Source organism: Chiloscyllium plagiosum, chromosome 6 (assembly GCF_004010195.1).
Source record: "Chiloscyllium plagiosum isolate BGI_BamShark_2017 chromosome 6, ASM401019v2, whole genome shotgun sequence".
Taxonomy (NCBI): Eukaryota; Metazoa; Chordata; class Chondrichthyes; order Orectolobiformes; family Hemiscylliidae; genus Chiloscyllium; species Chiloscyllium plagiosum.
Genome location: NC_057715.1, coordinates 72,865,320 through 72,887,062, shown reverse-complemented (window position 1 = coordinate 72,887,062; position 21,743 = coordinate 72,865,320). Strand labels below are relative to the sequence as shown.

General features: G+C 39.2%; 1 protein-coding gene across 2 annotated transcripts in view; it reads right to left on the bottom strand.

Moving 5' to 3' along the window:
- Positions 1-21,743, bottom strand: part of aasdhppt (aminoadipate-semialdehyde dehydrogenase-phosphopantetheinyl transferase) — an 84,146-nt gene that overhangs the window by 36,673 nt on the left and 25,730 nt on the right. For both annotated transcript variants that reach the window (XM_043691827.1, XM_043691826.1), the window contains exons 3-4: positions 6,147-6,268; positions 1,635-1,796 (exon numbers count right to left, since the gene is read on the bottom strand). In XM_043691827.1, the coding sequence (XP_043547762.1) occupies positions 1,635-1,796; positions 6,147-6,268 (284 nt within the window). The remainder of the gene's footprint in view (positions 1-1,634; positions 1,797-6,146; positions 6,269-21,743) is intronic.

Below are 21,743 nucleotides of genomic sequence, written 5' to 3'. Positions count from 1 at the left end.
AAGGTTTATTGCATAAAGTATAACATCAATTGATTGGATTTGCAATGAACATTCTTACTTTCTATAAAAATCAAGTCCCTCATGATATTGAAAACTGAATCCGCATTAATTGGAAAAGTTATATCTTATATTTCCTGTAATTAAATTTAAGAGTACAGAAACAGATAATCCTATTGACAATTTCTTAACCTACTTTAATCTGCTCAAAATAAGGTCAATCCAGAGTTTTCTGAAATTTACAAATATAAATCATATATTTTAGATTAGATTAGATTACTTTTAGATTAGATTACTTACAGTGTGGAAACAGGCCCTTCGGCCCAACAAGTCCACACCGCCCCGCCGAAGCGCAACCCACCTATACCTAACACTACGGGCAATTTAGCATGGCCAATTCACCTGACCTGCACATCTTTGGACTGTGGGAGGAAACCGGAGCACCCGGAGGAAACCCACGGGGAGAACGTGCAAACTCCACACAGTCGTCTGAGGCGGGAATTGAACCCGGGTCTCTAGCGCTGTGAGGCAGCAGTGTTAACCACTGTGCCACCGTGCCGCCCACATATATATATGATTTTCGCTTAGGGTCTTTTACTGTGCAGACTTGCGAGAGGTCCCGGGTTCGTAAATTGCCCATAGTGCTAGGTGCATTAGTCAGAGGAAAAGGGGTCTGAGTGGGTTACTCTTTGGAGGGACGGTGTGGACTGGTTGGGCTGAAGGGCCTGTTTCCGCACTGAAGGAAATCTAATCTAATCATAAATGTTGAGTTCCAAAGTATATAACTTTTAATGATTAAAAAATTTTAAAGGAACAATTTGAATAGATGGAACATGCACAGCTTTTGGTGAGGATTTGGCATTTCATATTGGGATATGCAATCAAACCTACTCTACAACGAAGGAATAAATGTATTCATCTTGAGAACTTACACTTATCTACAAAAGTATCAGTCAATTAGTTACAAGTAGAGTTCTCTGACGAACATTTTGAACGACACAGAGCACTTGTTACCATATGATTATGTCAGGGTGCCAATAACTTATGACTAAAATATGTAGGAAATTGGCAATATCAACACAGGAAGATGCATGATATATTAATCTAAATTGCTGCAGTCTATTACTAGTGAATGTAAATTATATTTTCTGCATGGTAATGCTTTTCCTGCAAAACATCTGGTGTCCTAATATCAACACATAATGATAACACTGCACATAATCTTTTTTCCTACATTATATTTGACTAACTTCTGCATGACTGTCAGCTGTGGCTCAGTGGTACTGCTCCAGTTTCTGACTCAGGTTTTGGGTTCCATTCCCACTGCAGCTGCTTGAGCACATAAGCATTATAGTCATTAGGTAAGACCTAGCCACTTCTCAAAGAAAAAAATCTTCACTTCCTCTGGGTTCTGTCCAACATTTATTTCTCCCCAAATATTATTAGCATAAATTATCTGTTCGAGGGACCGCGCTGTGCACAGATTGGTTGCCTTAATGTACCAACTAGGGACAATTCTCAAGAACACCCATATCCTATACTTTGAAGCAAATAATTGGAATCAGCAAGGAATTTCAATAAGATGACCATCAGTAACAGTTAAATTGCTTTGATTGATCTGTATGAAGTAATCTCACCTCAAATGTCCATGCTTCTTCCTGGTCTCCATCCAAAAACATCATTGTTTCCTTAGAGACCTGTCCTGTTTGCATATGTAATGGTGATGCATGGAATTCAATTCTCTGCAGGTTAAATCCCACTCCAATGCCTATTGCCTTTATAAAGCTTTCTTTCAAAGCCTAGAATGTAAAGAATTGAAACTTGGAACTCTTGACTTTTCTGAATTAGAAATAAGTTATATATAATCAGGTGGTTAATGAATCTTCAAGTAGCATTAAACTATTTAATATAACATAGGAGTGTTCAAACAAAATTCTTCATGATGTGAACACCAACACAGAATTAAGTAATACCTAGAAAATCACATCAAACATAATAGCGACAAAATGGAATTACATATAATTAAAAGAAAAATAAGTCATTCGGCCCAATTGATCAATTCTAGAACTTTTGTGCCATACAAGCCCCCTCCACCCTTCATCACTTACTGTTGGGGAAGGTTTAATCAAATGGTGAAAGCTATAACATTAGAAATGAAAAACATAATGCACACAGAATTGGGAGTCAGCACTCAAATAGAAATGAGGAGTCAGAATAAGAGTGAATACAAAGGTCTAATTTAGTAAAAGCAAAATACTACGGATGCTGGAAATCTGAAGCAAACACAGAAAATGCGGGAGAAACTCTGCAGGTCTGACAACACCTGCAGAGAGGGAAACAGAGTTACATTTGACGTCCTATAGACTCTTCTTCAGAACTTTCCGAATGTCTAATTTAGGTCTGTTATATATGTATGTGAATGTGGAATAGTAAATAAAATTACTGAGCTGCACAGCCAGTTGAAAAACACAGGTTCAGAAATTCTGAAGCTGGACTAGATGTCCATGTGGAATCTCCACTTAGCTGACCCTGTGGGATTTGCTCAGGATAACGAAATTTCTGACGAGCAATTCCTTGGTGAAGAACCTTACAAGAAAATCTGCTGTCCATGAAAATAGGGGAATTTGGAGGGGTCCAACTCACTTAAGGTTAATAGTAACAGAGGAAAGGTTAGAGGATTAAAACCGTCTCATAAATCCTGGGTAACTATTAAATAGGCTCCAACTCACCACTGAACAGCACCATCAACTAATCCTCCACCTTGGTAGAATGATGGGACCTGGACCAGACAATTCTCCGTCCATCATTCCTAAAACTCCTTATTCCAACTGGTTCTCAGCCCTACATTTCTCCTCCTGTGGACCTGCCATCTCCCTCCCAACTGCTGGACATGTGGCACAGCAAAATGTTAACTATTCCTGAATACAAGGTGTTCAGGAAATATAGGGAGGAAAATGGAAAGAATAGGGGGCAGAGTATTGAATACTGCAATAATGCTGAAGAGAGAGGATGTCTAGATGGGTTAGGGGCCAGACTTAATTGGTTTCATCTAATAAATAACTGAGGTTGCATTACATTGCTCTTTGTAATCTACTGGCCTCCAATTGGTGGAAGAGGTATGCAGAAATAAATTTTCAAGAAATTTACAGAAACATGTGAGAATTGTAGAGTAGGTATAATGTGAGATGTTAATTATTCTAACATAGACTGTGACTAATAATGTAATGGGATAGTAACATGATAAACAGAGAAAGAATGTAAGATGGGGAAGAAACATCCATGGCTAAGGAAAAAAAACTAAGGAATACCATATTGCAAAAGTGAGTGGCAGGCTGGAAAATTGGGAAAATTTTAAAGATCAACAAAGGATGATTAATAAAAGTCATCAAAAGAGCAAAGCTAAATTATTAAAGAAAGCTCGTGCAAAATATATAAATGGATAGCAAAAGCTTCTTTAAGTATATAAAAAGGAAGAAAATAGCTAAAGTGAATGTTGCTCCCTTGGAGGATGAGACTGGTGAGTTAACAGAGAACACAGATGTGGAAGAGTCATAAAATCAAGATTTTGCTTCACTTTTCATGGTGGAGGACATAAGTATCATCCCAATCGGGCAGCACAGTGGCTCAGTGCTGCCTCAAACACTGGATTTAATTCCGGCCTCGGGCGACTGTCTAAATGGAGTTTGCACATTCTCCCCGTGTTTGCGTGGCTTTCCTCTGGGTGTTCCAGTTTCCTCCCACAATCCAAAGATATGCAGGTCAGGTGAACTGGCCATGCTAAATTGCCCATAGTGTTAAGTGCATCAGTCAGGGGTAAATGTCGGGAAATGGGTCTGGGTGGGTTACTCTTTGGAGGGTCGGTGTGGACTTGTTGGGTCAAATGGCCTGTTTCCATACTGTAGGGGATCTAATCTAATCCAATTCTATCAGGTAATGCAGAGGTTATAGAAAGGGAGGAACTTAGACAACCATCACTAAGGATTGAAGGCAGATAAGTTCCCAGAGCCTGATGACCTACATCCTGGGTCATAAAGGAAGTCACAGCAAAAGACAGTAGATCCATTGGTTCTAATATTCTAAAATTCCCTGGATGCAGGGAAGGCAGCAATGGACTAGAAAAATGCCAAATTAACACACCTGTTCAAAAAGAGATGGAGGCTAGAAGTAGGATAAACCAGACTAGTTAGTTTAACATGTGTAATTGGGAAATTGCTGGAATCTATTATGAAGGAAGGAATAACAGAACATTTAGAAAGTCAAATTATAATCCATTAGTCAGCATGGTTTTATGAAGGTTAAATCATGTTTGATTAATTTGATAGAGTTCTTCGAAAATGTAAGAAGCAATACGAATGATGGCGATCCTGCAGCTGTAGTATGTCTGGACTTTTGCACAAAAGGTTATTCTACAAGGTAAGATCGCATGGGATTAGGGGTAATTTATTAACTTGGATAGAGGATTGGTTAATCAACATAAAGGAAAGAATCAGGATAAATGTTTTTTTCTCCCCCTGGTTCTCAAGATGTAACTAATGGGTTGCCACAGGTGCTTGAACCCAACTATTTACCATCAACATTAATAACTTAAGTGCAGGGAAAGAAAATGCAATAGCCAAATTTAAGAATGACACTAAAATAGGTGGAAAGGTAAGTCGCAATCAGAAAATAAGAAATTTACAAATAGATATGGACAGGTTAGGTGGATGGGCCAAAATCTGGCTAATGAAGTTTAATGTGGATCAGTGTGAGGTTATCAATTTTGGTCAGAGGAATAGAAAGGCAACTCATTATCTAAATGGACAGAAACATTAGAGTGCTTCGGCACAGAGGGATCTGAGTGTCCTTGCACAGGAATTGTAGATAATTAGAGTGCAGGTACAGCAGGTAATACTGAAGGCAAATGGAATTTCAGCATTTATTGCTAAAGGAATAGAGTAAAAAAGTAGGGAAGCATTGCTGCAACTGTACAAAGCATTAGTGAAACTGCACCAGGAGTACTGTGCACAAACTGGTCTCCTTATTTGAGGAAGGATGCAGTTGTATTAGAGGCAGTTCAGTTAGGTTCACTAGATGGACTCCTGGGATGAGGGAGAGAGATGAAAAGAGATTCAGAGTTTAGAAGAATGAAAGGAGATCTAATTGAGGTATATAAGATGCTAAAGGGAATTGACAATGTAGATATAGAAAGGAGTATTTCCATATGGGGCAATCTAGAATGAGAGGCCATAGTTCAAGATAAGCAAGGAGAAATTACTTCTCTCAAAAGGTTGTGAACCTGTGGAACTCACCATCCCAGAGTGTAATGGATGCTGGGATATTGAGTAAATTTCTGGATTTTTAATTAACAATGGCTTGAAGGGTTATGGAAAATGGGCAGGAAAGTAGAGTTGAGGTTGAGATGCAATCAGCCATGATCATATCAAAAGGATGAGCAGTGCAAGGGGCTTCATTGTCTACTCTCTATGTTGTCCACTTTGGCAAGGTCAGATCAAAAAGCATAATAATATCAAAATTGAGAGAGATACAAAGGGAACTAAGTATCTTTTTATGTAAATCACAAACTAGTGGCATGCAGGTACAGTAAGTAATTAGAATGACTCATAGCATGTTGACCTTTTTTTGCAAGGCGGATAAATTAGAAAAGTAGGGAAGTCTTATTTGAACTGAGCAAGACATTGGTAAGACGACATTTGCAGTACTCTGTACAGTTTTGGGCTCCCATCTTAGGGGAGAATGTCCTTGCATGGGAAAGTAAGAGCTGTTCATATTAAAACATATGTTTCTGCTTCACAGGATAGATGCTGAGAGTATGTTTTCTCTTAGGGTGGCATGTACAACTCGGCATAAGAGTTTAAAACAAGGTGTCTCCCATGACCAGGAATTTCTTCCATCAGAATATTTGAAATTTGCTTATGCACAAGGTCATTGAATATGTTCAAAGCTGATTTCAACATAGTTTTGAGTGATGAGTATTATGGGGAACATGGATGGAAGTGGCTTTAAGGCTATAGCCATGACCTTATTGAATAGCAGAGCTGTCTCAATGGTCTGAATGTATGATTTGTACTCTTATTCCTTTTAACTTTATATTTGCATTTTAGTTTATATATTGAAGCTGGCTAAAACATCGATGCTCAAATATAACGTACCCAGTGCCTATAAAACATATCCAGTTGCGCCCACTCATCACCTGCCATCTTGATTGTTTTCCATTCATAATCTGTGAATTGTCTGTTCATAATGCGGAAAAACTCTGCAACAGAGCTACTACCTATCAGAGATGTTGAGAAAAGAACATTCAGTTACGTTACTAATGGATAAATACGGATGAATGAATATAAAGAAAATCTCAGCTGTAAAAGCTCCAAATGATTAGGCAAAATTGGTACATTTAAAGATACAATATTGTCATTGAACACATACATACAGAAAAAAAGAGGATTTCAGAATGCCCATATTGTTTTTCTACAGTGTCTTTTTTGTAATTTATCATTGTGTTTTTGTTTGCATTTGTGGTACATTCAAGCTCAACAAAATGAACGATGAAATCAGTGAGCACTGGAATGGTAATATTTTTGTACCAGATTCTAGATTAGAGTGGTGCTGGAAAAGCACAGCGGTTCAGGCAGCATCCGAGGAGCAGGAAAATCGATGTTTCGGGCAAAAGCCCTTTTCCTGCTCCTCGGATGCTGCCTCAACTGCTGTGCTTTTCCAGCACCACTCTAATCTAGAATCTGGTTTCCAGCATCTGCAGTCCTTGTTTTTACCTAATATTTTTGTACCAGCCAATTATTGATCAAGAGTATGCCAAGATACCCTTTCTTCAAGGTCTCAGTAATATACTTCAGAAAGGCAAAATCTATCACAGCACAGTGAACATTTTACTTACATGCTTAGATACGATTTACAATTCATATGAATAGCTTAACATGTTATTATTTATTGTAAGAGGAATTTAAAACAAAAGTGCGGAGGTTATACTTCAGCTATTCAGGGCACTGTTAAGAGTCATAGATAACTACACTACAGACAAAGGTTATTGGCCAATAGCCGGGAGCAAAGCACTGATCTTTCTGGTACCCTAACGATCACTGCCTGCCACTCAGAAGTAGATCAATTTATTCTGACTCGCTTTTCTGTTTGTCAATTAATTCTGAATCCATGCCAATATATTACTCTCTATCACATGTGATTTAACTTTGCCCACTAACCTTTTATGAGGGACATTATCAAAGTTTTCTGAAAATCTAAAATAACAATATCTACAGGTTCTCATATCTATTCTAGTAATCACATTATAAAAAAATCTCCAGTAGACTTGTTAATTATGATTTGCCTTTCATTTAGCTATGGTGGCTTTGTCCAATCCCACTAATGCTTTCTAAATATTCTGTTATTACACCTTTTAGAGCACTATAGCCTTTGATGTTAGGCTAACTGGTCTGTAATGGTCCATAATTATTTGTTTTTTTTTTAATCTCTCCTTCTCTTTTAAATAGTGGGTTATATTTGCCATCACCAATCTGTAGAAACTACTCCAGAGTCTATAGAATTTTGGAAGATGACCACCAATGCTTCCAATATTTCTAGGGCCATTTTGTTTAGTACTCCGGAATGCTGATTATCTGGCCCTGCGGATTTGTCACTCTTTAACCCTATTAATTTTCCCAGCATCTTTCTTTTTTACTACTACTGATTCTTTCAATTCTACCATTCACTCGACCCTTGGTTCTCTAACACTTCTGGGATATTATTTGTGTACATTTTTGTGAAGACAGAACCAAAGTATATGTTCAATTCCTCTGCAATTTCTTTGTTTCTCATTAAAATTTGACTGTATGGGGTCTTTACTAATCTTTTTCTCTTCACATATGTACAGTAGCTTTGACAGTTACCTTTATGTTTCCTGCAGTTTTACTTTGATACTCTATTTTCTACCTCTTCCTCAAACATTTTTTTTGCTGAATTCTAAAATGCTCTGAATCCTCAGACTTGCTGTTTTTTTTCTGTGATTATTACTCTGAAAATATACTCAATGAATTGGGTTTTATCTTTTCTTCAAATGGCATAGCTGCCTTAACAACTTAGAAGAACAAAATTAAATAAGACTCATAATGCTACATGCAACACAAAGCTAAGTGAAACAAAAAAATGTTTCCAGAGAATTGTTAAGAAATTACACAAACTACAATTAAAATTTGTAGAAAAAAATCATTAATTTTAATGTCAATGTTCTGTGGAATCGTGTTGTGATGGGCAATTACAGTACTTCTACAATTATCACAATTAACTAAGCAAAACTCTAAATCTATGCATTTAGCTGATGTAGCCTAAACACTCAAGAGAATAGGATATATGGAAAAACAAAAATCAGTTAAAATAATGTGTTTTATTTTAGAAAAGGCAAGTGTTACAAAAAATATAATGAAGTCAAAAAACATAGAATGGAAAGGGAATGACTAAAAAAAAAATCACACTCCTACATATAGAGTACTCTGCTCAATTTAGGAGAACCACAGTTTATCATTCATTTGAAAAGTGAGTGAAAAGCAATCAACAAGTCACAGCAGATTGCTGATGACTGAACATGGTATACCTCACTAACAAGGTCATTATTTGGACAGAGCACCAATGTGTTTACAGCTGCAGAAGAAGTGAAGCATAATATATAATAAGACTTTATCAGTGTTTACAGAAGGACATTTGCAGTATACTGGTCTAATTGTTCAATTCCAACCACTTGGAGATTTCAGAAAAACCTGTAATAGTTACCACTGTGGAGGTGGTATGCTGAAGGCTTGATTTATCACCATTTATTTATAAAAGTATTAAGTGAAAAATTCAGAGCGCTGATTTCACATTTGCCTGTTTGAGCAGCTGGTTTAAAACATATACTAAATATTCTGAATTTAACAGATAACAAGAACATGTGACCTTTCAAATACTTGTTAGAAAATACTATAAATAGAAAGTACATGTCTGGGATTTAAGATGTCAACAAAAACGTGAGATATCAACATTACATGTGAGTTTGATTTTTAGAAATTACTTTGATAAATGTTGGCCCCAAAAAATCCTGTAATCAGTCAATGAATGGCGCCAGCTGGATTTGCTCAATTTCCAGATTCACGTCCATGATACTTTTTATTGTCAAGTTGTGAGAAGTTTGTTTTATAGATTGCGTAGTACCCTCTATAGGACATTTCAGAATTCAGTGAACAAGGCTATCAACTGCACGTCTCCTTAACCAATCAGATTGAAGGAGTGTGAAACAAATAGAACTATCTGAACAAGGAAGGCTAAGTGTGAATGGCATTTGACATTGGAATTAGGTATGGAAAGAGAAGATTGGCTTGAGGAGAAAGGAGAATGTTAAAAAAATTGTTTTTAAAAACTCCAGTAATTAAAACCTGAAAAAGCTAGACACACTTATAACACTCAGTACCCAACATGTTTATTAGCAGCAATAAACAATGATTGCATTGTTAGATGGGTAATTCGCATTAAAATTAAAACTTAAACAGGTGGCAGTCAAGATATGAGAAGTCTCTCCAAAAAATAAGAAAGATTATTTTTTATTAGTCATCAGATCTAAATTGTGAAATGAGTTTTGTTTTGGCAAGTCATTTACAAGCTGCGTTTCTTGTATGTAGAAAGATAAGAGATTGAAAGTGGCCTGCAAATCTGGTGTGGAGTGGGCAACTGAGGTTAATGAGTGCTCCCGCTAGGTAGTATTTAAGGCTGACATCAGACAGCATTTATCCTTGACAAAATGAATAGCTACTAGAAGGTAAATTGTAACAAAAGCGTGCAGATTCCTATTTAACACAGTGGATGTGCCACAAACCACAACAGAAGTTGTGCTCAGGATAAAGATGGGACTTTCTCTCCACAGGGATTGAGTGGTTAATTCTGTCCCAACATTATCATGGACAGATACATGTGAATGGGTAGTCTGGTGACAATGAGAGCAAATGGCTTTTCCCAAGGCAAGGATCTCTCTCTACCTGTAGATATATTTGGCAGGTCTTGGCCAATTCAGCCAGTGCTGAGCTATTCTTGGTGACAGACATTGAGCTGCCCTCACTTAGAATATATTCTGTGTCCTTGTTACTCTTGGTGCTGCTTCTAAGTGGTGTTCAAAATAGAGAACTATTATTTCAACTGTTGAGGGAGCAAGGTAGGCATTAGTCAGCAGCAGGCTTCCTTTCCAATATTGACCAAATGTTCCATTCTTCAGGATTTAGTGCAGGAAAAGGGTACAGATTCCTCACATGAGGTTACAATCTGAAAAGGTATCACCATAGAATTTATGTGACACCCACTATCAACCAGTTTTGGTAGTGCAAATCCAGCTGGCACCGTTCATTGACTGATTACAGGATCTTTTTGGGCCAACATTTATCAAAGTGGTCAACTCAATGTAATTTCTAAAAATCAAACTCACGTGTAATGTTGCTCATTTTTGTTGACATGAAGAAGTGTCCAGCAGCAGCAGCAGCAGCAGGTGTTGAAGGCAGGGACAGAAGTAGAGAGTCCTGATCAGAGTGCATAGGATAAGCTAAGCTCTTCTTAGCAGGTGCTGAGCTAGTTGTGGGAATGGGGTCACTATTAAGAAGAGGAATTCCAGAAAATATATGAAGTTCTCTCCAAAGAAGCCTTCAAACAGTCTGATTCCAACACTAGCTCCTTAATGTCTCAGGCATTTGTACTGATGACTACTTCCATGAATAAGTGGGGACCTGCATGGGGCATCCAATGTATTAGGCATCTAATTAATGGTCTGAATATTTTATCTGTCAGTTTGAGTAGAATGTAGGAAAGCTTCAACTTGACTGTTCAATACCACCCTGAAGTGCAGCAAAGCCTCTACAGCACTGAGCTGGAATGGAAGGCCTTATGGCTTATGAAAGGGACGGTAGAAAAACAGAATGTGGAAATGGAACACTGGTCAAGGCGCTGTTACATCTCTTACCTTGTCCCCTTAGTAAAGGTTTCATATGGTACCTCCTGACCAGGTGTCCATGGGAGTAGCCTGGAGGTGTTCTAATGTACTACAAAATCAGCACCTTCTTCTCATGTTGTATAAAATGGTGTCCCTTTTTCAACTCTGTTTGTCGCATCCTGTTTCTCGTAAGTGCAAGATGAAAGCTGCAATGTCATGTCTCCTTTTATCAGTGGTTAAGTTCTGTGCTGTTTTGTGCAGTGCAGCATGCCACAATCATTCTGTGCTAAATGCAGCTTGCTGGCACATACCGGAAGGTGTCTCTAGATTAATTCATTTACCTGAGTTACATCTTCAGCTTCCCAATGGCTTGTTCAATGACCACTCCTATGTTCATATAGCTTGCGTTGTACTTTTCCTGGGACGGTCTCCCGATAGTACTCATCAGTTACATCCTTTGAAGGTAGCCCTTAAATTCAAGGACTTGACTATTCATAATGAAAAAACATGGCAGCTTGCATTATACCTCTGCACAAGAACACATATCTTGCGCTTATGTGAAATGACCACTGAATGGTGTTTTTTTTGGTGACTACCACCAATCCGACTCTTACACAGTGGCTGCTCACTTAAGTCTGCTATTTACATTGATGATTGCTAATCTGTATTGGTTTGCTGTCAAATCGAGGAAGTGTCAAAAGTAATTTCTCAGCTGGTTTGCTTTCATTTTCTTCAACATTGTATATTCAATTGTAAAAGGTTTAATAATATTCACAGCTCTAAGAATATCAAAGGAGTTCACAAATTAAACGTGCAGAATACCACAATATGCATCTGACAAAGCTTTGGCTATGTATATTTCCAGCTCAGAGTGCCATCTTATGGAATTTCCTGATCCCTACAGTGGTAACAAATTTTAAACTTGCAATAAATACTCCCTGACAGAAATTCATAGATGTAATTTCAACAAACTTTGAGATTCTAAACATTTGACATTATACTCTAAATTCTGGCAAGTGTTTAGTAATGAATTTGAAAAGAATCTGATAGGAGTTAATTCATTTTCAAGATATGTTGTCTCTTTCTTCTCCCTCCAGTTACTCCAACCATAGCTTTGGCAAATAGGGTTAAGGAGAATCCAAAGGGATTCTGCAAACACTTTAAGGACAACAGTGTAACTAGGTAGAGAATATGACCCCTTAAAGAGTAGCAAGACCACCTATGGGGGAGATACTAAAGGAGCATTTTGTATCAGTATTTACTGTGGAGAAGGATATGGAAGACAGAGAATGTGGGGAAATAATTGGCGACATCTTGAAAAAAGTCCATATTACAGAGGAAGTAGTGCTGGACATCTTTAAATGCATAAATGTGGATAATCACTGGGACATGTTCAGGTGTACCCTATGTGGGAAACTAGGGAAGAAATTGCTGGGTCCCTTGCTGAGATATTTGTATCATTGATACATACAGGTGAGGTGCTGGAGCACTGGAGGTTGGGTAACGTGCTGCCATTGTTTAAGAAAGATAGTAAGAAAAAGCCAGGGAATAAGAGACCAGTGAGCCTGAAATTGGTGGTGGGCAAATTGTTGGAGGCAATCCTGAGGGACAGGAATTACATGTACTTGGAAAGGCAAGGACTGATTAGAGATAGTCAACATGGCCTTTGTGAGTGGGAAATCATGTCTCACGAGCGAAGAAGTAAGAAAGGACACTGCTGAGGGTAGAGTGGTAGATGTGATCTATATGGACTTCAGTAAGGCATTCAACAAGATTCCTCATGGTAGACTGGTTAGTAAGGTTAGATCACGCGGAATACAGGAAGAACTAGCCATGTGGCTACAGAACTGGCTCAAAGGTAAGAGACAGAGGGTTGCTTATCAGACTGGAAGCCTGTAATCAACAGTGTGCCACAGGGGTTGGTGCTGGGCCCACTGCTTTCTGTCATTTATAAAAATGATTTGGATGTGAACATAGAAGGTATGGTGTGATGATGCTGTCACTTTAAAAAGGTTCTTTTGTCCTTTTTTTGTCATAAAGGCAAAGTTGCTGAAATGTCTGGGCAAGAGCCTAGTTTTACAATGGCAGGGGGAGTTGTCAGTTCTCCCCGTTCAGGTTTTTTCTAGTTTCTTTTAGTTGTAACAGTGAGAAGCGGCTGCAGTCCAGAGAAAGGTTCCAAGCTTCAGCAGTTGATTCTTGACTGGCTTCACTCTCTGAAATCTCTCCTGCCTGTAAGAACTGATGTTTGAATTTACCTTTTGCCAAGGGGTATGTTTAGGGGATGTTGCGGGAACTGAAACAGCTATTTAACCGTTTGAAAACTCAACCAACTTGATAACTAGGTTATTCTAAATTCTGTTTTCTTTTCGAACATAGAACATAGCACAGTACAACACAGTACAGGGTCTTTGGCCCTCGATATTGAGCCAGCCCTTTTATACTACTCTAAGATCAGACTAACCAACATACCCTTCATTGTACTATCTTCCATGTGCCTATCCAAGAGTCACTTAAATGTCCCTAATTATCCAACTCCACTACCACTGCCAGCAGTGCATTCCACTGTGTAAAGAATCTACCTATGTCATGTTCCCTAAACCTTTCTCCAAATCACCTTAAAATTATGCCCCCTTGTGATAGACATTTCTGCCATGAGAATAAGTCTCTGGCTATCCACTCTATCAATGCCTCTCAACATCTGTACACCTCTCTCAAGTCATGATTTGGAAATGCCGGTGTTGGACTGGGGTGTACAAATTTACAAATCACACAACACCAGGTTTAATTGGAAGCACTACTTTCAGAGACAACCACCTCATGAAGGAGCGGCCCTCTGAAAGCTAGTGCTTCCAATTAAACCTGTTGGACTATAATCTGCCGTTGTGTGATTTGTAACTCTCTCAAGTCACCTCTCATCGTTCTTTGCTCCAATGATAAAAACCTTAGCTCCCTCAACCTTTCTTCATCAGATATGCCCTCCAGTCCAGGCAGCATCCTGGTAAATCTCCTCTGCACCCTCTCCATATCTTTCCTATAATGAGTTGAAACTTTATTGCTGGAACAGCACAGCAGGTCAGGCAGCATCCAGGGAACAGGAGATTCGACGTTTCGGGCACAGGCCCTTCTTCAGGAATGAGCAGAGAAATGATAAAAACCTTAGCTCCCTCAACCTTTCTTCATCAGATATGCCCTCCAGTCCAGGCAGCATTCTGGTAAATCTCCTCTGCACCCTCTCCATATCTTTCCTATAATGAGGCAACCAGAACTGAACACAATATTCCAAGTATGGTCTAACTAGGGTTCTATAGAGCTGCATCACAACCTTGTGGCTCTTAAACTCAATCCCTCTGCTAATGAAAGTCAACACATCCTACGCCTTCTTAACAACCCTATCAACTTGGGTGGCAACTTTGAGGGATCTATAGACATGGACCCAAGATCTCTCTGTTACTCCACACTGCCAAGAATCCTGCCTTTACCCTGTTCTGCACTCAAATTGGACCTTCCAAAGTGAATGACCACACTTGTCCAGGTTGAACTCCATCTGCCACTTAACAGCCTAGTTCTGCATCCTATCAATGTCCCATTGCAACCTACAACAGCCCTCAAAACTATCCACAACTCCAAAAACCTTTGTATCATTGGCAAACTTACTAACCCATGCTTCCATTTCCTCATCCAAGTCATGTGTAAAAATCACAAACAGCAGAGGTCCCAGAACAGATCCCTGCGGAACACCACTGGACACCGAGCTCCAGGCTGAATGCTTTCCGTCTACTATCACCCGCTGTTTTCTATGGGCCAACCAATTCTGTCTCCAGACAGACAGTTTTACCTGCATCCCATGCCTCCTTACTTTCTGAATGGGCCTGCCATGAGGAACCTTATCAAACACCTTGCTAAAATCCAAGTACACCACATCCACTGCTCTACCTTCATCAACGTGTTTTGTCACATCCTCAAATAATTCAATAAGGTTTATGGGGCATGACCTGTCCCTAACAAAGCCATGCTGACTATCTCTAATCAAATTATGGCTTTCCAAATAATCATAAATGTTGTCTCTCAGAATCCTGTCCAACACTTTGCCAACCACTAATGTAAGACTGATTGTCTGTAATTCCCAAAATTATGCATATTCCCTTTCTTGAAGAAGGGAATAACATTTGTCACCCTCCAATCATCTGGCACTACTCCAGTGGACAGTGAGGACGGAAAAATCATTGCCAAAGGTACAGCAATCTTTTCCCTCGCTTTCTGTAGTAACCTAAGGTTTTTCCCATCTGGCCCAGGGGATTTATCTGTCCTTATGTTTTTCAAAATTTTCAGCACATCCTCCTTCCGAACATCAATCTCTGCTAGCATATCAGTCTGTTTCACGCAATCCTCAGGAACATCAAGTTCCCTCTCAGTAGTGAATGCTGAAGCAAAGTATTCATTAAGGACTTCCCCTACTTCTTCAAACACCTGGCGTATGTTCCCTCCACTATCCCTGATCAGCCCTACCCTCACTCTAGCCATTCTCATGTTCCTCACGCAAGTGTAAACACCTTAGGGTTTTCCTTAATCCTATCTGCTAAAGCTTTTCCATGCCCCATTTGAGCTTCTCCCAAGTCCACTCTTCAGTTCCTTGTAACCCTCTAAAGCCTTGTCTGATCCTTGCCTCCTCAACCTTAAGTAAGCTTCCTTCTTCATCTTGACACGGTGTTCCACATCCCTTGTCACCCATGCTTTCCTTGCCTCAGTGGGACAAACCTATTCAGCACCATCAGCAAATGTCTCCTAAACAACCTCCACATTTCTGTCTTGCATTCCACTGAGAACATCTGTCCCTATTTAGGGGCCCCAGTTCCTGCCTAATAACATTGTAATTCCTCCTCCCCCAATTAAATCCATACCCATACTGTGTGCTCCTATCCCTCTCCATGTGTAAAGGTCAGGGTATTGCAATCACTGTCACCAAAATGCTCTTCCATCAAGAGATCTGACGTCTGGCCTGGTTTGTTGCCAAGCACCAAATCCAATATGGCCTCCTCTCTAGTCAGCCTATCTACATATTGTGTCATCAGGAACCCTTCCTGGACATACCTGACAAAAAACTGCTCCATCCAAACTATTTGAACTAAGTAGGTTCCAATTAATATTGTTCGTGTTTCAACTGTAGAGTTTAATTAAATTTTGTTTTGCTTAAAGCTGAGTGGTTTGACCAGCTGCATCACACCTGGAACACCCACTTCACATTTACCTTTAAAATAAGAAAGAGTTAGAGTTAGGCTACATTCTTGACATATTTTGTGGGTGTCAGGGCTGGCCCATAACAGATAGGGGGCTCATCCAGGATTGGCTTGGTAGTTCCAATTTGGGCTTAGGGTTGCTGGACGCAAAGTGGCGAGTAGCAGGTGTTAGTGTCTTTTGTTCAGTGCTAAATTCGGATGGTTTAAACAGTGCTTGGAAGGGTAATGTCTCTTACACTAAGAGTTTTCTGGGGGTGGAAGAAGTGACTTTAGGGGCTTTACAAAAGGTGAACAAGGCAAAGCTACTGTTATTGGCAGATAAGCTGGAGTTACAGAGGTAACTTCATCCGTGAGAAAAGGAGAAATAATTACAATAGCTTGGCATTTAAACTTGCTGTAAGGGCCATTAGAATTTTTGGAAATGGCTAAAATTCAATGAAGCAGCTTGGGTTTGAGGCAAAAGAAAAAATAAAGAGAAAAAGAAATGAAACAATGTGAAATGCAATTAAAAGCAGAAAAGAGAAAAAAAAATCATCCAATCATAACAAAAGGGACAGAATCGCTTTAGCAGAACAAAAAGAAGAGGAAGGCCCTCGAGAAGAAAAGGAGAAAGAGAGAGAGGAAAGGGAGAGAGAGAGAAAATTTGAACTTCATAAATTAGAACGTCGACAGGAAAGTTGGCTTAATAGGATGGAGGTGAAGGTATAAGGCAGGCTTAATGAGGAAGAAAGTGAGGATGAGCAAAACAATCATAGGCAAAGGCCTGGTGAGGATCTGTTTAAATATATCCAAGCATTGCCTAAATTTGATGTGAAACATGTAGAAGCCTTTTTCATCTCATTTGAGAAGGTGGCTAAACAGATGAAGTGGTCAGTAACCACGTGGGTTTTGTTGATCCAAACAAAGCTGGAAGGTGAAGCTAGTGAGGTATTTGCATCACTATCAGGAGGAGGTATCTGGCGAATACGAGGAGGTGAAGAAAGCTATCTTACGTGCATATGAGCTTGTGCCAGAAGCCTATGGGCAATGTTTCAGGAATCTAAGGTAGGACCCTGGTCAAACATATATTGAGTTTGAAAGGATCAACAAAGTAATTTTGGTAGATGGATATGAGCATTAAAAATAGACCAATCAATGACGCTGTTAGAGAGACAATTATTTTGGAGGAGCGCAAAAATTCATTTTCTGAGTAGTGAGAACTCGTGGAAAAATAAAGAGTTAAAATGGCAAGGTTAGCAGCTGAAATGGCTGATAATTATGAGTTGGTTCATAAACTAAAGTTTGGCTTCCAACATCAATTACAATCCATGAGGGATAGAAATTTGTGAAAAAAAATCCTCATGTGGTAAGGGAAATGTAGATCTCGGGGTAAAGGGAAGTTAAAAAGCTCTGCAATTTTCTTGAAGTGGTAAAGAAAATCATAATGGAAGCCAGAATGTACAACCTGGTCAGAGGTTGGTTAAGGAGGAAGTGCAAGATCTTAAACCATTTACTTGTGAAGGTAAGGTTTACTCACAGAGGCCAGGTAAAGAGTTTACAGTATTAAGAGATATGGGATCATGTCAATCTTTGACGTTGAGAGATGTGGAAATATGTAATTCAGAAGGACTACTGCCAGAAAAACTGCTAGTATATGAAAATCATGGTATGATACGAAGTGCTCAATTATGTAGAGTGAGGTTAGTGCGTCCAGTGAAAAGTGGAGAAGTGGTGGTAGGAGAACTGGAAAAACTCTCGGCTCCACAAATACAATTTGTTCTTGCTAACCATATAGCTGGGTGACAGGTAGGAGTGCTGCCTACCATAGTTGAAAAGCCAATGGAAAATCAGACAACTGAGATATTAAAGGAAGCATATCCTGAGATTTTTCCTGACTGTGTGGTAACAAGGTCAAGAAGCCACTAGTTGAAACAGGAGGAGAAATTAAAGAATACAGATAAGGAAGTTGAAGTAGAATTATCAGAGACCATGTTTGATCAAATGGTTAAAACAACAGGTGCAGGTGGAGGACAAAGTGGATGTCTTTAGCTGAGAGAAATTAATTGAGTTACAGCAGAAAGATGAAAAACTAAAGCAATTGTATCAAAAAGTGTACATGAAAGAAGAATCTGAGTGTATCCCTGAGTGCTACTATCTTAAAAATGAGGTCTTAATGAGGAAATGGAGACCATTCCATATTCAGGCAAATGAAAAATGGGCAGAAAGTCATCAAGTCGTATTACCACTGGGTTATAGAAGGGAGGTGTTGTGAGTTGGGCACGAACTACTGGTAGAAAGTCATTTAGAGGTACGAGAAACTAAAGCTAAAACACAAAAACATTTTTACTGGCCTGGACTGCACAAGGATGTAGAATTTTGCCAGACATGTCATACATGTCAGGTAACTGGAAAACCACAGGCAGTAGTAAAGCCCGCACCTTCAATATCCAGTCCTACATTTGAGGAACCATTTACAAGAGTCTTAATTGATTGTGTAGGACCCCTACCTAAAACGAGAAGTGGGAATCAGTATTTGTTAAAAATAATGGATGTGTTCAGAGTTCCAGGATTGTACAATAGTAACTCAAATCTTTCACTAGATATGGACTACCTACAGAGATACAATCAGATCAAGAGTCAAATTTTACATCAAAATTATTCAAAGAAGTTATAAACAGCTTAGGAATAAAGCAATTCAAATCCACTGCACACCATCCAGAATCACAGGGAGCGCTAGAAAGGTGGCATCAGTTGCTAAAGACCACGCTATGGGCTTATAGTCAAGACTATCCAGATGATTGAGATAAAAAAAAGAGATTGAATGCCTGCTCTAAGACAATATAATTAAAGTGAGTTGCAGTGACTGCAGCTCACCCACTGTAATAGTGCCAAAACCAGATGACACACAATGGTCTTGTGTGGACTACTGCAAAGTCAATGCAGTTACAAAGTCTGATTCATATCCAATTCCACGTTTGAAAGACTGTATTGTATAGGTGGGACAAGCAACGTGTATTTCCAAGTTGGACTTACTTAGAAGATACAGGCAGGTACCTTTAACCGAATGAGAAAAGACAATTTCGGCTTTCGTAACACTGAATTGACTGTATCAATTTAACGTTGTGCCATTTGGTACGACAAATGTGCCAGCCACATTTCAAATTCTAACAAATAAAGCCATTTCTGCATTATCCAATTGTGTAGTATACATCGACGACCTGGTGATTTTTAGTCACACATGGAAGGAACATTTGCAGCATGTATCAGAATTATTCCATTGACTTTGCGAGGTAGGCTTGGTGATAAACCTGACTAAGAATGAATTCAACAAAGCCCAAGTCTCAATCCTAGGCCATATGATCGGACATGGACAGGTGGCCCCACGGAATGTGAAAACAAAGACTATTGGGCAGTTTCCCATACCATTAATGAAGAGAGCATAACTATGATTCCTGGGATTGCATGGGTTTTATCAGAAATTTGTACCAAATTTTAGCAGTGTGGCGGCTCCATTTACTGAATAACTGAAGAAAAGCAGGAAGTTCCAGTGGACGGCAGACTGTCAGAAGGCATTTGACAGTCTGAAAGCTGTGTTAACCACTGTCCCGGTATTAGAGACACCTAATTACGCAAAACCATTCAAGGTAGCTATCGATGTAAATTATGTGGGTGTCAATGCTGTACTCTTACAAGATAACGACAAGAAGATAGAAAGACCTATTGGATATTTCTCCGGAAACTGATCGTTCATCGACAGAAATATTTGGCAACTGAGGAGGTGATTTTCAGTTCAGTGCTGGCGTTACAACATTTCAACATTTTGGTTGCCAGTAATGTGTCTGAGACAATCATATATACTGATCATAACCCATTAAAGTTTTTGGAGAAATTTAAGGACAAAAATTCCAGACTGTTGAGATGGATCTTGCTATTGCAGCCATTCAATTTGAAAATTATACAGCTGGGCTGAAGTACTGAACATTGTGGTACCCCATGAGTCTTAGCCTGCCAACATCAGAATGACTCTTTTATTCCCACTCTCCATTTTCTGTTAGCCAATCATGCCTGCCAGTAAAATATCTTCTATCCCACGTGCTTTAATTTTTCTAACCAGCCTTCTTTGGAGGATTTTACCAAAAGTCTTCTGAAAATCTAAGTATACTACATCTGTCAGCTCTTTTATATAAATTTTGTTTTGCAATTTTTCAAAAACTACAACTAATTTATCAAACATAATTTCCCATTTGCAAATACATGCTGACAATGCTCATCAGATAATTATTATCAAGTATCTAACTATCACATCCTCTATAAACATTCCAGCATTTTTGCTACTGCTTACGTAAGACAACAGGTCTGTCGTTCCTTCATTTCTGTCTTTCTCATTTAAAGTGCAGGGAAACATTTACTACTTTCCAAGCCAAAGAAATAGAGTGAGAGTCATACATCATGGAAGCAGACCCTTCAGTCCAACTCACCCAGAATCATTCCAGAATTTGTAGAATTGTGGAATGCATCAACTATCTCTATAGCCACTGTCACAAAGCTGGTCGCTTTTGCATAAAAGCTGTTCCTTTTCTCAAGGATATTGTGTCCTTGGTTTTTTTGCAGAGGGGTTATACAACCCTCCCGGCTCCGAGGTGACTAGTTTGGTATAGAGATGAAAATGGATTTTGAGAGCCCTTTGTTTATATATAAACAGATCAGATTTCAGGCCAAAGTGGTCATATTTTAGATGTGAAAGGGGAGCGGTCAGCTCTCGAGCTGAACAGCTCAGCCTGAATTAATTAGGAGTTCAGCTGTGTGGAAACAGGCTGCGAAACTCTCTCTCCTTCTGCCCTTCTAACTTCAACTTGTAAGTATTTGTTCCATTTTTACTGATTTTTTTAAGGGGGTTTGCTGATTGGGACTGTTGTGTATAATCGGAACAGCATAATTAAGTCTCGTTTGGATAGACTGGGTTCTGTAGGGGTTCTTTATTCTATTCTTTGTGTTTCATTGTATAATTTTGTGAATACATTTTTGTCTGTTTTAAAACCTGGTAGTCAACCTAGCTAGCTTACTCCGGGTAATTTTCACTGTACACTGACCAAAACAAATTGCCAAGTTATGGTCTGGGCTGCCTGCTTAAGAATGTTTTGAGTGGTCTGGCCGAGTCCATAACAGATTGGGGCTCTTTGCAGGACTTAAAACAGCATGTCGTGTCTTTATTTCGGGTGTTGGTTTGGTTGGGTAATCAAAGCTTGGGATAGTAATGGCTCTTTCAGTCGCTAAATGATTTCTGGAATTGGATACGGTGACTTTAGAAGTTTTGCAAAAGGTGAATAAGACCAAGCTGCGGGAATTAGCAGACCAGCCTGCTTCTGTGAGGAAAGGATAAATAAACGAAGTCTTTTCCCTGGGGTCAGGGAGTCCAGAACTAGAGGGCATAGGTTTAGGGTGAGAGGGGAAAGATATAAAAGAGACCTAAGGGGCAACGTTTTCACGTAGAGGGTGGTACGTGTATGGAATGAGCTGCCAGAGGAAGTGGTGGAGGCTGGGTCAGCATGGATGGGTTGGACCGAAGGGTCTGTTTCTATGCTGTACAT